At 38.8% G+C, this 14,465-nt stretch overlaps 1 protein-coding gene across 1 annotated transcript in view; it reads right to left on the minus strand.

The window, feature by feature from the left end:
* The window catches only part of msrab (methionine sulfoxide reductase Ab), a 44,527-nt gene that overhangs the window by 17,587 nt on the left and 12,475 nt on the right, over nt 1-14,465 (minus strand). The window contains exons 2-4 of the mRNA XM_052153604.1: nt 11,970-12,038; nt 11,097-11,216; nt 8,088-8,192 (exon numbers count right to left, since the gene is read on the minus strand). Of these exons, the coding sequence (XP_052009564.1) occupies nt 8,088-8,192; nt 11,097-11,216; nt 11,970-12,038 (294 nt within the window). The remainder of the gene's footprint in view (nt 1-8,087; nt 8,193-11,096; nt 11,217-11,969; nt 12,039-14,465) is intronic.

Below are 14,465 nucleotides of genomic sequence, written 5' to 3' on the forward strand. Positions count from 1 at the left end.
TTCTTACATACATTTTCACACTGATTTCAACGGGCCACTTGATGCAGGAATTAATTTATGATTCATGAATGATTCAAGTTTAATGGAAATGTCAGGGAGTTCATAAATGTAAAATAATTAGTGACAAACATATGTTGTTGACATTTAAGACCTACTGGCAAAATAATTCAAATAAAACTGAACTGTAAAGGCAATTTTGCTCACAGGGATGCAAGTAGTTTTGAATCCAGCCTGCAGAATGTTCATATCCCATTCCCTCTCTCTCTCTCTCTCTCTCTCTCTCAACAGAAAAAGCCTTTAAAAGAATAGTACACCCAAAAATGGAAAATATGTAATTGTTTACTCACACCCATGTTGTTCCAAACCTGTATGACTTTCTTCCTATAGTTGTATGAATTAGTTTCATCATATTATTATGATCATTTATGGTGCATTTTTGTCATTCTGGTTCTTTGCAGCCCCAGTACCCTTTCACTTTTATGGCCAGGATTTTCTTTAACATATATCTTTTTGTGTTTCACAAAAGAAAGAATGTTTTAGGAACAACAAGAGGGTGAGCAAATGATGACACAATTTTAATTTCTAAGTTAACAACACTTAAAATTGAAATAAATAAATAATTATAAAATTAAACTTAATTGAGATGAGCCTCTAAAAAACAACACAAAGTGAAATTAAATGTAACCGAAATACCTCAAGAAGAACCTTTCTTTATTACCACTACAAGAAAAGTACATTTTACCCCTTGTTCAATCACAACCATTTCTTTAACGGTTTCTCATCTACTTGCCATAAATGACCTCTGACAACCCCTCCCCCTTCAGCTGATTAACAAAATGTAATGAGCCCTGCCAGGGAGGGGCCAGGGTCGAGGTCAACCCTGAAAGGCACGTGCCCATTGCTGACTGAACCCCAAAAAGATTGGGGGGTTCTTAATTTAGAAACACAGCCTTTTCTTTTTGTCCCATTTGGTGGCATGTGCACAATTGTACAACTGAACCCAATAACCTTTGTTTTCAATGATAAATCAAGTGCGTTTGAGGCTTGCTGAGGGATTATGGAGATTCAGCAAACGGTTTTGGGATAAAATTAGCATGTGTGCCGATGCTTTGCTCTTCACGGTTCAGTATAAAATGCCACCCAAAATAGGGCTGAGCGATATAGCAAAAAAATATATATATTTCAATACGTTTAATCGTTTGATGACATTCGATAATTATAGATTTGCTATGAAATGGTATAAAAAAAAATGTTTTTTACGGAGAAACAAGTAAAACACAGTAAAAAGATATATAATAATAATAATACACATTTTATTTTAAAACATTTTCCACACGATTTTTATTAAATGAACGCAACAAAGAATTATATCTATCATTTATTTTATATGCACCAATATAACAATATATGGTAATAAACAGCTATATTTACCAACATATATTTTTCTAAAACATTAGAAAGCATGTAAAATGCCACACAGATTTCAGTGAATATTTTTGAGAGATGACTCAAACATATTGATGAATCAGTTTGGAATTGATTAACTGAAACAGACATTTTAAACTGATTCACAAAAATGAATCAAACTCTACAAGGTTTTTGTTACTAATGTTTAAAACAAAGACCATTAATACATCGCTAAATGTATGGCTAAACAAAAAGCCTGTCAGCCATCTTGTCTCTCCCCCGTAAAGTGTGCATTAATGCATCTCTCTGATAGCAGCAGCTACATAAATATTGCAAATAAAAAAAAAAAAAAAACAGCATGACAAGATAAAAGATGAAAGTGGTAAGACGGGGAAAAAAAACGATGACAAAGGAGGGGAGAGGCCCACCCTCTCTCGTTTCAGTTTGAGCAGAGAAAGGGAGCACAGGATGGCAGAGAAGAAAGTGACTAAGAGATAAAAGCGGAGAGTAAGAATACTGAATTGGACGAGTCACTGCGGAAATGCTGATGGGATGATGGTGAGTGGGAGCGAGGGATGGAGGAGGAAGGAGAGAGGAAACCAGGGATGGGGGATGAGAGGAGAGTGGAAGGAAAAGAAGAGGGGGAAGAAAAGATGTTGTTATCCTGTAGACAGACTGAGAGCCCTGGGGTCCATTGGGAACGTGTGTGTGTGGGGGGGGGAACGTGTGTGGAGGGGGGGGGGGCAACAAACTGCTGATCGTGTGTGTCTTGAAGACTGCACTACTTCAGTTTGCCACAGGCAATAGAATTGTTACACTGGCTTCAGTCATTTCCTGTTCGTCAAATACATCCAGGAACCCAATTTTCCCCACTCGCCTCTCTCCCCATCCCCGGCTTCCTGTACTCGTTTTGTCAGCACTGCCAGAAATGTAGCATGAGTGACTGCATGAAATATTGCCCATATATTTAGAAAATGAGTGTAACTTATAGGGAAGCCACAGCACGTTTTGCAATACCATGACCCTGACAGAGCAAGCGTGCTGGGAGCGTCTGATTGGCTGTGGATGTTGCTATCCCAGCCGTGATTGGATGATTCCCAAATCATGCTGCTCAAAGCAGAACCCTTTGAACTGTGAGACAGCAGCTGAATACACAGGTCTCCGTGCACAACGCTGCACGTATGCAACCTATATACAGTAACACACACATAAAACCTCACGCATTTATGATTTCACATATCTACCAGTGTGTTCATGTAGCCCAATAGAGCATGGTGCTGGCAACGTCAAGGTCATGGGTTTGATTCCCAAAAATGCACATACTGATAAAATGTATTGCTTGAATGCACTGTAAGTCTCTTTGTATAAAATATCAAATTTATTACTGTGTGTTGACTGGAAGAGCATGAAGTGGGCACACCAATGTTATGGGTTCGATTCCCAAGGAATGCACTGATAAAACTTGAACCTGGAATGCCCTGTAACTCACTTTGGATAAAAGCATCAGCCAAATGCATAAATGTAAATGATTCAGTGTAAAACGCCTATCCTTCATAGTACTTCACTGACACACACACAGATTGGTATGGTAGATGATTCAGTGTGAGCATTTGGGTACGGACAAATGGAGTGTGCGTTAAGCATGCATGGATGAACAGCCTACAGAGATGTTCCTGATTCTCTGCAGCCAATCACAACAAAGCAGCCTGCGCCAAAAAACCCAACCTGACGCTTCTGTCACGCACATGGGCAGCACTCTTCATCGTGCCTCTCTACCCAAAACTCCTGCAGGGTGTTGATACATGGCCGAAAGACGCCAAGTGAGACAAGTACAACAGTTTTGGTTTTTTAAATGCTGTTAAAAACATAAAGTTGTAAGTGCAAGGGTGGCATTTTCAGGGCATGTGTATCTAGATTTTATGCACAGCTGAGCTCATACCTAGTTCTATACATGTTCTCCCATGGCTGTGCACAGATGGTGTGTATTTGATAGGAATGGGTTGGAATAACAGACTAGTCGATAAGTCAGGTTATTTAGCTTTAATATTTTTATCTGCGGTGGCTCAAATGGTAATGAATTAAGAGACAATATTATCTTGAGAAGGTTTTAGTGTGAGAAGTTGCATGTTAAAACCTGTCTCTGAATTAATCCTCAATTACAGCTGCAACAGCCAATAAAATCAACAAAATCCACAGACTTTGAAGATGTTGGACTTCATATTATCTGCCATTTTGTGTAGACTATGATTGTTTTGTTCAATAAAAAGGTTGTTTGAAAACATCTTAGCCTGTTGCATCTCACTGTTTTGTCAGCGCCTCGTGCAACGACCATTGCATATTTAAGACGACTTGTCAAGTCTAAAATAGTTCAACGTTTAAAAACACGTCACAAGTCCTCTGCATTCTGTTCCATACTGTTGTGCTCCATCTTCCTGTTTTTAATCGCAAGAAAAGCGCTTTTCTATTTTTATATTAGTCAGTAGCATTACCACTTTAGAATGGTTCAGTATGTGCAATTGCAAACCATTCCTTGCCCAGATATCTCAGCACATTTGGCTAAATATATTCAACCATGCTGGTGGAATGGCTTTAGTGAAGTGGTGACTTAAGTTTGGTCACTTCCTCTGTCAGTCCATTCCAATCCTAATTTCCCAGCACTATAACAGAAACTGTAATCGTGTCAACAAGTTCAAATCAGTACAGACGGCATAGTTCAGCAATGATAACCATTCGGCCCGATGTTGGAAAGCCCCTAATGTGTCCAATGTGAACACCCCCCAAAGAATTACATCTGATTGGGGTCTAGTGGACATAATCCCAGCCTATTTATACAGGCCAAAAGAACAACTAGTCATTCAGACAATCCAATGTCTATTCGATTTTGAAAATACAGTGCATCCGGAAAGTATTCACTGTGCTTCACTTTTTCCACATTTTGTTATGTTACAGCCTTATTCCAAAATGGATTAAATTCATTATTTTTCTCAAAATTCTACAAACAATACCCCATAATGACAACGTGAAAGAAGTTTGTTTGAAATCTTTGCAAATTTATTAAAAAGAAAAAAAAAAAAAAAATCACGTGTACATAATAAGTATTCACAGCCTTTGCTCAATTCTTTGTTGAAGCGCCTTTGGCAACAACTACAGCCTCAAGTCTTTTTGTGTATGATGCTACAAGCTTGGCACACCTATTTTTGGGCAGTTTCTCCCATTCTTCTTTGCAGGACCTCTCAAGCTCCATTAGGTTGGGTGGGGAGCGTCGGTGCACAACCATTTTCAAATCTCTCCAGAGATGTTCAATCGGGTTCAATTCTGGGCTCTGGTGGCCCAGCAAACAGGGGACTTACCCCAGACATTGCGAACATCCACTTAGGTCCACATTTGGTCTGCTTTGTAACGTCTGCTGGCGGACATTCCAAGGACATTCCGAACATTCGCTTCAAGTCCAATGTTCGTCCGGGCCAGACCGTCCCTATCTGACATTTCCATAACACTTGAAAAAATCCTTTCGCCCATGTGTTCCCTTTTATTATCAGACCTGACACCTTGCAACTAAGGCAAAGGAAAGATTCTGTGAATGTCCCCTTGAACGTCCGGAGGACGGTAAGAGGACCCTACACACGGATGTACGTGGGACGTCGTAGAGGCCATTTAGGGGACATTCTGAGGACCATTTCTTGTTGGCTGGGTGGGCCACTCAAGGACATTCACAGAGTTGTCACGTAGCCACTCCTATTGTTATCTTGGCTGTGTGCTTAGGGTCATTGTCCTGTTGGAAGATGAACCTTCACCCCAGTCTGTGGTCCAGAGTGCTCTGGAGCAGATTTTCATCAAGGATGTCTCTGTACTTTGCTGCATTCATCTTTTCCTCCATCCTGACTAGTCTCCCAGTTCCTGCTGCTGAAAAACATTCCCACAGCATGATGCTGCCACCACCATGCTTCACTGTAGGGATGGTATTGGCCAGGTGATGAACGGTACCTGGTTTCCTCCAGACATGATGCTTGCCATTTAGGCCAGAGTTCAATCTTTGTTTCATCAGACCAGAGAATTTTGTTTCTCATGGTCTGAGAGTCCTTCAGGTGGTTTTTGGCAAACTCCAGACGTCTGTCATGTGCCTTTTACTGAGGAGTGGCTTCCGTCAGTAACTCTACCATACAGGCCCGATTGGTGGAGTGCTGCAGAGACAGTTGTTCTTCTGGATGGTTCTCCTCTCTCCACAAAGAAACACTGGAGCTCTGTCAGAGTGACCATCGGGTTCTTGGTCACCTCCCTGACTAAGGCTCTTCTCCCCCAATTGCTCAGTTTGGCCGGGCAGACAGCTCTAGGAAGAGTCCTGATGGTTCCAAACTTCTTTCATTTACGGATGATGGAGGCCACTGTGCTCATTGGGACCTTCAATGCTGCAGAGATTTTTCTGTACCCTTCCCCAGATCTGTGCCTCGATACAATCCTGTTCATCTACAAACAATTCATTGGACTTCATGGCTTGGTTTGTGCACTGTTAACTGTGGGACCTTATATAGACAGGTGTGTGCCTTTCCAAATCATGTCCAAACAACTGAATTTACCACAGGTTGACTCCAATCAAGTTGTAGAAACATCTCAAGGATGATCAGTGAAAACAGGATTCACCTGAGCTCAATTTTGAGTGTCATGGTAAAGGCTGTGAATACTTATGTACATTTGTTTTTGTTTTATTTTAATTTTTTTATATAAATTTTGCTAAGATTTCAAACAAACTTTTCATGTTGTCATTATGGGGTATTGTTTGTAGAATTGAGGAAAATAATGAATTTAATCAATTTTGGAATAAGGCTGTAACATAACAAAATGTGGAAAAAGTGAAGCGCTGTGAATACTTTCCAGATGCACTGTAGGTTGTTTGTCACAATCCTAATATTAGTGTGGGTACAGGAAAATAGAGCAAGGTCATTCAAGATATTCATGCCATTCATGATACTTGAAAGCCGTTTCTGAAAACTACTCCTGGCTCTTAGGAGTAATTTTCTGCTCTCTGCTTTCTGGGGTGTTCTGGCTGACAGGATGATGGTGTTCTGTACAACTTTTTAAAGTTCAGACACCTTCAGAACATGATTTGAATTCGAGACTCGGCACAAAACTGAACACACACAGTAATCATGTCAGCTTAAACTGATGATTTGACATCTGAAAGAATCAGATGCTGAGAACTACTCTGCAGCCCCTAAATCCTAGTTATAGCTGCTTTCACACAAATGGTTCAATGTAAACCATGCTCTTAAACTGAACTGAGGCTGGTTTTAGGGCTGTGTCTTGAACTGACAGATATACTTCTATTGATTATTGATCCAGAAGAGAATGTGTCATTTCTAGGGTGAAATTATGCACACAGTATTGGACTGAGTGAACCACAGACATCACAAAATCTATTCAGGAAAAGACTGTACTCCATCTGATGAATGAGAGCTGAATGTGCACTACCGTTTAAAGGTGTAGGGTCACTTATTATTTATTTATTCACATTTTAGAATAATAGTAAAGTCATCACAACTATGGAATAATAGAAATGGAAATATGGGAATTATGCGGTGACTAAACAAAATCTAAAATAAATAAAAACTGTGTTATATTTTAGCATCTTCAAAGTGGCCACACTTTGCCTCGATTTTGCAGAAATGTACTCTTGGCATTTTCTCAACCAACTTCTTGAGGTATCACCCTGGGATGCTTTTTAAACAGTATTGAAGGAGTTCCCATCTATATGCTGGGCACTTATTGGCTGCATTTCTTAATTATTCGGTCCAAGTCATCCATTACAAAAACTTTTATTTTTTTAAATAAAATTTTAGTTTTTAGTTAAATAAATTATGTTGGCACAATTATATTTTTGTCTACAAAATTCATTTCAAACATTTAAGCATACGCCTTCAGATCAAAAGGTTTTTAAGATCATGAGAAACATTTCAGGCAAGTGACCCCAAACTTTTAAATGGTAGTGTTGATTATGTGTGTGCTCTGCAGGTCCTCAGGCTTTATAAATGTTTCAGAGGAGTGTCTCTTCCTCTTTTCTCTCTCTGTTTCAGGGTGACTGAGCACAGAGAGCCAAATAGCAACTACAGCCACACGGTTACATCAGAAAGCAAGAGAGATAGATAGAGAGAGAGAGAGAGAGAGAGACGGATGGCTGGATGGACAGATAGATAGACAGACACTTATTCATTCTGCATAAGCAATTCATTTTTATGGAGTGAATTCATTATATTTCATTATATTCATTTTTTCCAGTCCCATCTTTAGTGCTGTCTCACAGGCAAACAGCAAGACTGGTTTACTCTCAAATGAGGATCTAAAGGATAAAACTGACTCAAAATATCAGCTGTGTTTAATATTGGTCTGTTTCTAGTAGATACACATACACGCAGTGTCTCTTTTCCTCTCACGGTTGAATTGGTCTCAGACACATTAACATAGACTGTCTGAGGTTGTTCCTATTCCCGTGAGATCATCCTGCCCCTCCAGCACACAAACACAGGCCAATCTGAACACACAGATGCAGTCAAACACACAGTAACAAACATATTTTAACCTCATGAGGCGGTTTGCTTTTGGACCACTGCATCTTGCACCCGTGGGGTCTTTCTATGGACATCTGTGTAAGTGTGGGTGCAGAGTTGGGGATAGGTGTGTTGGGCTACCTTGAGTGGGGTCATGGCTTTCCCAAAAGACTCGCAGAAGTTTCTCTAAGTTGATGTCTTTAGGAGAGAACACCACTCGCACTACCTCGGTGTGTCCAGTTAATCCTGGAGAGAATGATGGACAAAGAACTTACATCAGTCTCAATCAGGGCTAGGCGATATATTGAATATTTAAAATATATTTGGGATGTTTTTTCTGGCAATATAAAACTAAGCAATACACATTTAATATAAAGAAAACAATCAAATATCATTCTTCAATGTGTTCATTTTGCTTGTTATTACAGGATTTTAATTCTAACGTTAAATATATAAAATCTACATAGCTTCATGTCTGTTTGGTGGCCATTTCAGAGTAAATACATAAATATTGAGAAACATATTGAATAATGTTAAAAAGCTAAAGCCTAATATGATATAAAAATAATATACTGCAATTTTTAGTTTTTATCCATTTTGCCTAGCCCTACACAAAACATATGCAAAAGGAAGCATACATAAATATCTATGTTTTCTTTCTGTAATGATGATGGTGATGATGATTATGATAACCCATGATCAGACTGCATAACCCTCAAGCAGTTTAATATTACCCTATCTCCACACAAAAGGAGCTTGTTTTTCAGACTGTACTTTGATAAAAGCCTTTGATACCCATACTGATAGTACTAAAATTGCATAAGTACAGTGTTCTTATTAGCCTCTAAAGACGAAGCAAGGCATTTCACTGTAAAACTTCAAATATTTTTGCAGAATTCCCCCGTCTTCTACTTGTCAGGCCAACATATATTCCGGCTTCAAAATCACACCATTGGCTGAGCTACTGTTGTTACATCAGGCTAGTTGGGATGCTCCAACTAATAATGTTCTGACAGAGCCACAGAACCAGTGTTTAGACTTTGTTGGGAAATCAACATACGGATGTCTTATTTACAGCTTCCTCTGCATAATAAATTGGTATAGAAGAAAGTATTTTAACACTGAAAGAATTACTCTTAAAAAGGTTCACTCAGTAATTTTTTCTTTATATGAATTTTTAAATATATGTATAAAATCATGACCACTCACAGGAGATGAGGACTATGAAAGCCGTTTTATTCTACATGAAAAGGGTCACCTCATGGGGCTGCCATTTTAAGACCACATGACCAGCTGAACACTACTCGCTTAATCTCAGGAACCGTCTTGTTATTGGACACTTTCACATGTGAATTAAATGAATCATGACTGATTGTGAATAGAGAATTTCTACAATCGCATCTGTAACTGAAAACGGCTGATTTTTAATGATGCTGTATCCACACCACTAGGTGTCACTGTAAGTCCAAAATGTCCCAAAATGTTACGGAGTGCATGTTGTCTTGGACTTGTAGTGACACTTAAGGACCTGGATGACACATCATTCAAATAAAATGTATTTCAGTAACTGATGCCATAGTAGAAATGTACGATTCACAATCAGCCATGATTAATTTAATCCATGAGTTGAAGTGTTTAATAAGAAGGTGGTTACGGAGATCAAGGGAGTAGTATTTGGCTGGTCATGTGATCTAACATGGCAGCCCCATGAGGGTACCCTCTTCATGTAGAATAAAACAGCTTTAATGAGGTCACTGAAATGAGTGAAGTCCTCATAACATGTGTCATCATTATTTTATACATGTTTCAAAATTACAATTCTTTTCTTTAGAAGTAAAACTTTTTTTAATGAAAAAAGATTTAAAACAAGTTACGCTATATCGACAGCATCTGTGACATGCTGTCTATCACCACAGAACTCATTTTGACTCATGCCTCAGTTTGACAAAAACAATGATCCACAATGACCTATACTACTGAAAACCTCTTTAGATATTTTATTAAAATTGTATGCATTTTGCATTGTGCCACTCTTCTAAATAATAAAATCTACATTTTAACTCCGAAAACCAACACAATTCTCCAGGCCATTGGTCACCTCCACACTCCACACTAAAGGGGCGGTCACACTAGTCTTTGAGCACGCAAATAATTTTTGGACAATGCAACAAACCAGGATATGATGCTTCTGGTGTAAGTAAATCATACATCACACATAACATTATATTAAAAATGTTCAAATAAATTGTCTACTCACTTTCCTGCAAAAAAACACATAGCTTTAAAATATGTATTCTTTGCACTGAGCCAAGAGTTTAAGGTGTGACGTTTCGATCTTCTATTGGTCACACGTTCTCTCGTCGTACAAATTCACGGTTCAGAGTTAACCAAGCTTGAACTTTGGTAAGCAGTGTTGTATGCGTTCAGATGCCTTTGAATGGGAATGAATGGAGTGCAAAGTGTAGTGTGACCACCCCATAATAAGTACCACTGTGTGTGTGTGTGTGTGTGTGTGTGTGTGTGTGTGTGTGTGTGTGGTGGGCCAGTCCTCTGAAGAGATGCAGTCAGAATCTTTTCACTGGGACCAGTTCAGAAACTGCAACATCACAGCTGCATAACTCCCAACTCATCTCTTCTGAACTGTCTAGCTACAAGTAGGTCACACAGAGGAAGTGGGAGGGGCTGCAGATCTGGGAGAGAGCAGTGCATTCTGGGTAGTTCACTGCAGATGAAGAGAATGTTTTTGGAAAAGCTGCAGCAAAACACTAATCTGGGAACAGTTAAGCAGTTGAAAAAGTGTATTTGAGTGTATGCACGTAGGCATATGTCTGTTTATCAACATTTCAAGTAGAACCATCTTTCATTTTTGACGGGAATGACGAGGCAGTGAGGAATGTATGTACAGCGTCTTTAATGAGTTGTACTGTTGTTTAAAACATGACTACTGGAAAATTAGATGCGACCTAGGAGATTTATACAGTGGATGCCATTGAAGTCTATCCCTCAAAGCCTCGTTTTCATTCACGTCAAAAATAATGCATTGCTCTACTGTGAGGTCTATGCTTTATTGAGATATGCCTAAACATAGCTGCTTATACACCGCATACAGTCTACCAGCATCCATGTGTATGATTGGTTCTGTGTGTTCACCTGAGCACACCTCTTGGTAGGTGGGGTTAGGTGTGAATCCCCCAGCGTAGCCCACCTGTGTGGAGAAAACTCCAGGAATCTTCCAGAAACGCCTCTCTGCTCCCCAGAAACAGCCCATACCTGAACATTAACAGAACATTGGCAACAAATAATAAGTATAATTGTAAAAAAAAAAAAAAAAAAAAAGAGAAGTGAATTCTTTGTGGAAAAATCATTCAACCCAAAGAGAAATTGTAACTTATTTTGTGGATTCCATTATAAAGCCCTTCCTAACTACCGCTGTAGTTATTTAAAATCTATAATGTTTTTGTTGATGGGTATACTGTATCTGCAAATGATAAAAAACGAATTCAGGAAGTTGTGACACTTCGGGGGCCCCTTCAAAATCCCACCCTGCTGAAAAGATCAGCTTAGACCAGAATTAATTTACATACTGATTCAGGCTGGTTTATGCTAGTTATCTGCTGGTTTAGCTGAAGGACAAGCATAGCCATGCTATTCAACAATGAAAGCTGTTAAACCAGCATGCTCTTTTCTCTGAACTTGAAGTTTATTCACCAAGAAAGTCTCACTGGTTAAGATAGTTAAGAAGCCTGGTGAGGACACCAGCATACAATGCTGGGCACTAGTACCAATGCACATCATATGCTGGTGACAAGCTGTGCTGATCTTTACAGCAGGGCTTTTGAGCCACACCAAAATTGTTCTCAAATTATCAGAGACTCAAAAGACAAAGAAAACCGAGATTAAAATGATGCTACAGAATGTGTTCACATACAGTGTTTGGACACTGATAAATGTTAAATTCAGATTTTTGATCCTGAGCTTAATGAAATGTCTAGAACATGATCGGCTCTAAACCCAGCAACTCACCAAACATGACCATCTCCATGCAATCAGAAAATGGCTCCACTGTGGGGTTTCCATTGGCGGCATGCTTTGCTACAGAAACAGAGGTAAGAAAAACACTGGGATTAAATGTTTCTGGTATATATGGGCATTTCCCCCTAAATCAATGCAGAAAATATAAAAAAGTCAGCAGATTCTGGCTGAGAAGACAAGCATAAGTTGTGTTTGAGATGCTGGTGTTCAAGTGTCATAAGCCATTCACTTTCATTGCATCTTTTTAACTTCATACAAAAAAACAATAGAAACAAAAGTAAATGGTGACTGAGGGCGTCATTCTTCTACCTAACATTTCCTTTTATAATCCACAGAAGAAATTCATATGGGTTTGGACAAAAGGGTGAGTAAATAATGATAGAATTCTTTTGGTAAACTATCATAACTAGCAAGCAAGATGTTCCTTGGTCAACCAGCTTCACCAGACATAGCTATACTATCCTAGACTACTAGTCTAGTACCGGCCTTGACCAGTATGGAAGTTACTGCTGGTCTATGCTGATCTTTTCGGTAGGTATGGGCTGTATGTGTGCATATGGCAGGAGGTGGCGCTGCTCGAGATGGTACAGTCAGACTGTGGCTCTGTGCTTGGGATTACTGCAGATTTGGCTGGTCTGCTTAGGCTAAGCTGAATCAGTGCTGCTGTTTCTGCAGTGGGAAACACTTAGCAGATTACAGCACTGAACCTACCCCCACTCAACACACACCACACACACACACACACACACACACACACACACACACACACCTTAACAATCCAGAGAAGGTCACAAACCATGTGCGACTCAAATGCATCAGAAAAAGACAACACCAGCTTTCCGAAAGCCCTGCAGAACAACCTGCAGTGGATTAGGCCACATGGAGAAAAGGGATGGACAAACAAAATGTTTCCCGAGTTTGATAGATGAGGCCAACTGCCATACTGGAATTAGAGCAGTAAATAGGAAGAGAAAAGGGGCACAGATGTGGGGAGGATTAGAGTTAAGAAGACTGAAGTGATTTACCTCCTAAATCTCCAGGCAGCAAAGGATAGTGGTTTATACACAGCAAACTAATTTTAGCATATGGATAAAGAAATGGGTCACAGCCTTGCAAACAAACACACATAATAGTGCATTAAGGGCATTGTGCACCTCTCTCCCAATTCAATCTCTATAAAGTTTAGATTATGCTAATTAAATCATGAATGATATTCTGATAATAAAATCTGTCCATTATACAGTAGACTGCAAAAACTACTGTAAACTGTTTAAAAGTTAAAATGTTATAATGGTAAAAAAAAACAACGGGTCCCCTTATTGGATTGGAAGCCACATACAATAGAGCACACAAGCACCTAAATATTATAACTATTATATTATATAAATATTATAAAAGCACCTCTTACCATAATTATTAATTTCAGTACAAAACTTGTTGTGTACACCAAATGATGCCTCAAATCTTGTGGCTAATTCAGGGGAGTTATACCATTGCCTTGTTAAGCAATGAGAATTACGCAGGGTCTCAAATTGCATACTTTTGCACTATTCTACACTATTTTGTCGAGTAAGTAGTGTGAGTTGTGTGATCACACTGAAAAATGCAACAGGAGTACTTTGAGTACCAGGATGATGTACTTCTTCAACTGAAACGGAGCAGTGTGGAACACTGAACACTTGATACACTCAACAGTTGCGGCCTGCCCTACATAGTAGGGGGATTGTTACCTGGACGTGATGCTGGCCTGACAAAACAATTGTAATTCATTTTTAATGTGGCAACTAGCAAAAATTTTGTGCAGACAGCAAAAGTGAGTTGTATGCTTTAACATCACCCCATGCTGTGTAAATATGTTTATTATTGACTTATGTGGGCTAAAGCTAGTGGCAACACATCACATGCATTTTAAATGTCACTTCTGATTGCTATAAAACAGTGAATGTTTTTGTTTTGTTAAATAAAACAGTGTTCTATTTGAGATGATACTACCCTTTAACAATTCATACAATAGATATTGAGAGAAACGCAGTACATAGTGTATAGTAATGGACAATAAATCAAGTTTCATCTGGACTTTTAAGGATTCAGATCTCTTTTTTGTTAAATGTAGTTGCAAGACATCAGTCCAATTTTCATTTTGTTATTTTTTAGAACCCATTCAACTTAAATGTTGTTATCAATTTCAAACAAATACGAATTATGTATTTGAAAACAATAAATCAGAGATCGGTCTCGGCCTCAAATTTCCTGATCGGTGCACCACTACTTTCTATACTTCACTGTGTGATACTAATTGGGGTACTATGTTATATGTAAAGAAAAACAAACCTCTAACTACATATTATTTCTGTATAAATGTATAGCCTATTAAGAAAAACTTTAACTAATCTATTGGATAATACAGCAGCAAAATTAACAGTAATTTAAGTGAAAGTCTTCAGTAGAGAATACGTTTTTTTTTGCAAATATTTTTATAACTATTAT

Source organism: Xyrauchen texanus, chromosome 22 (assembly GCF_025860055.1).
Source record: "Xyrauchen texanus isolate HMW12.3.18 chromosome 22, RBS_HiC_50CHRs, whole genome shotgun sequence".
Lineage (NCBI taxonomy): Eukaryota > Metazoa > Chordata > Actinopteri > Cypriniformes > Catostomidae > Xyrauchen > Xyrauchen texanus.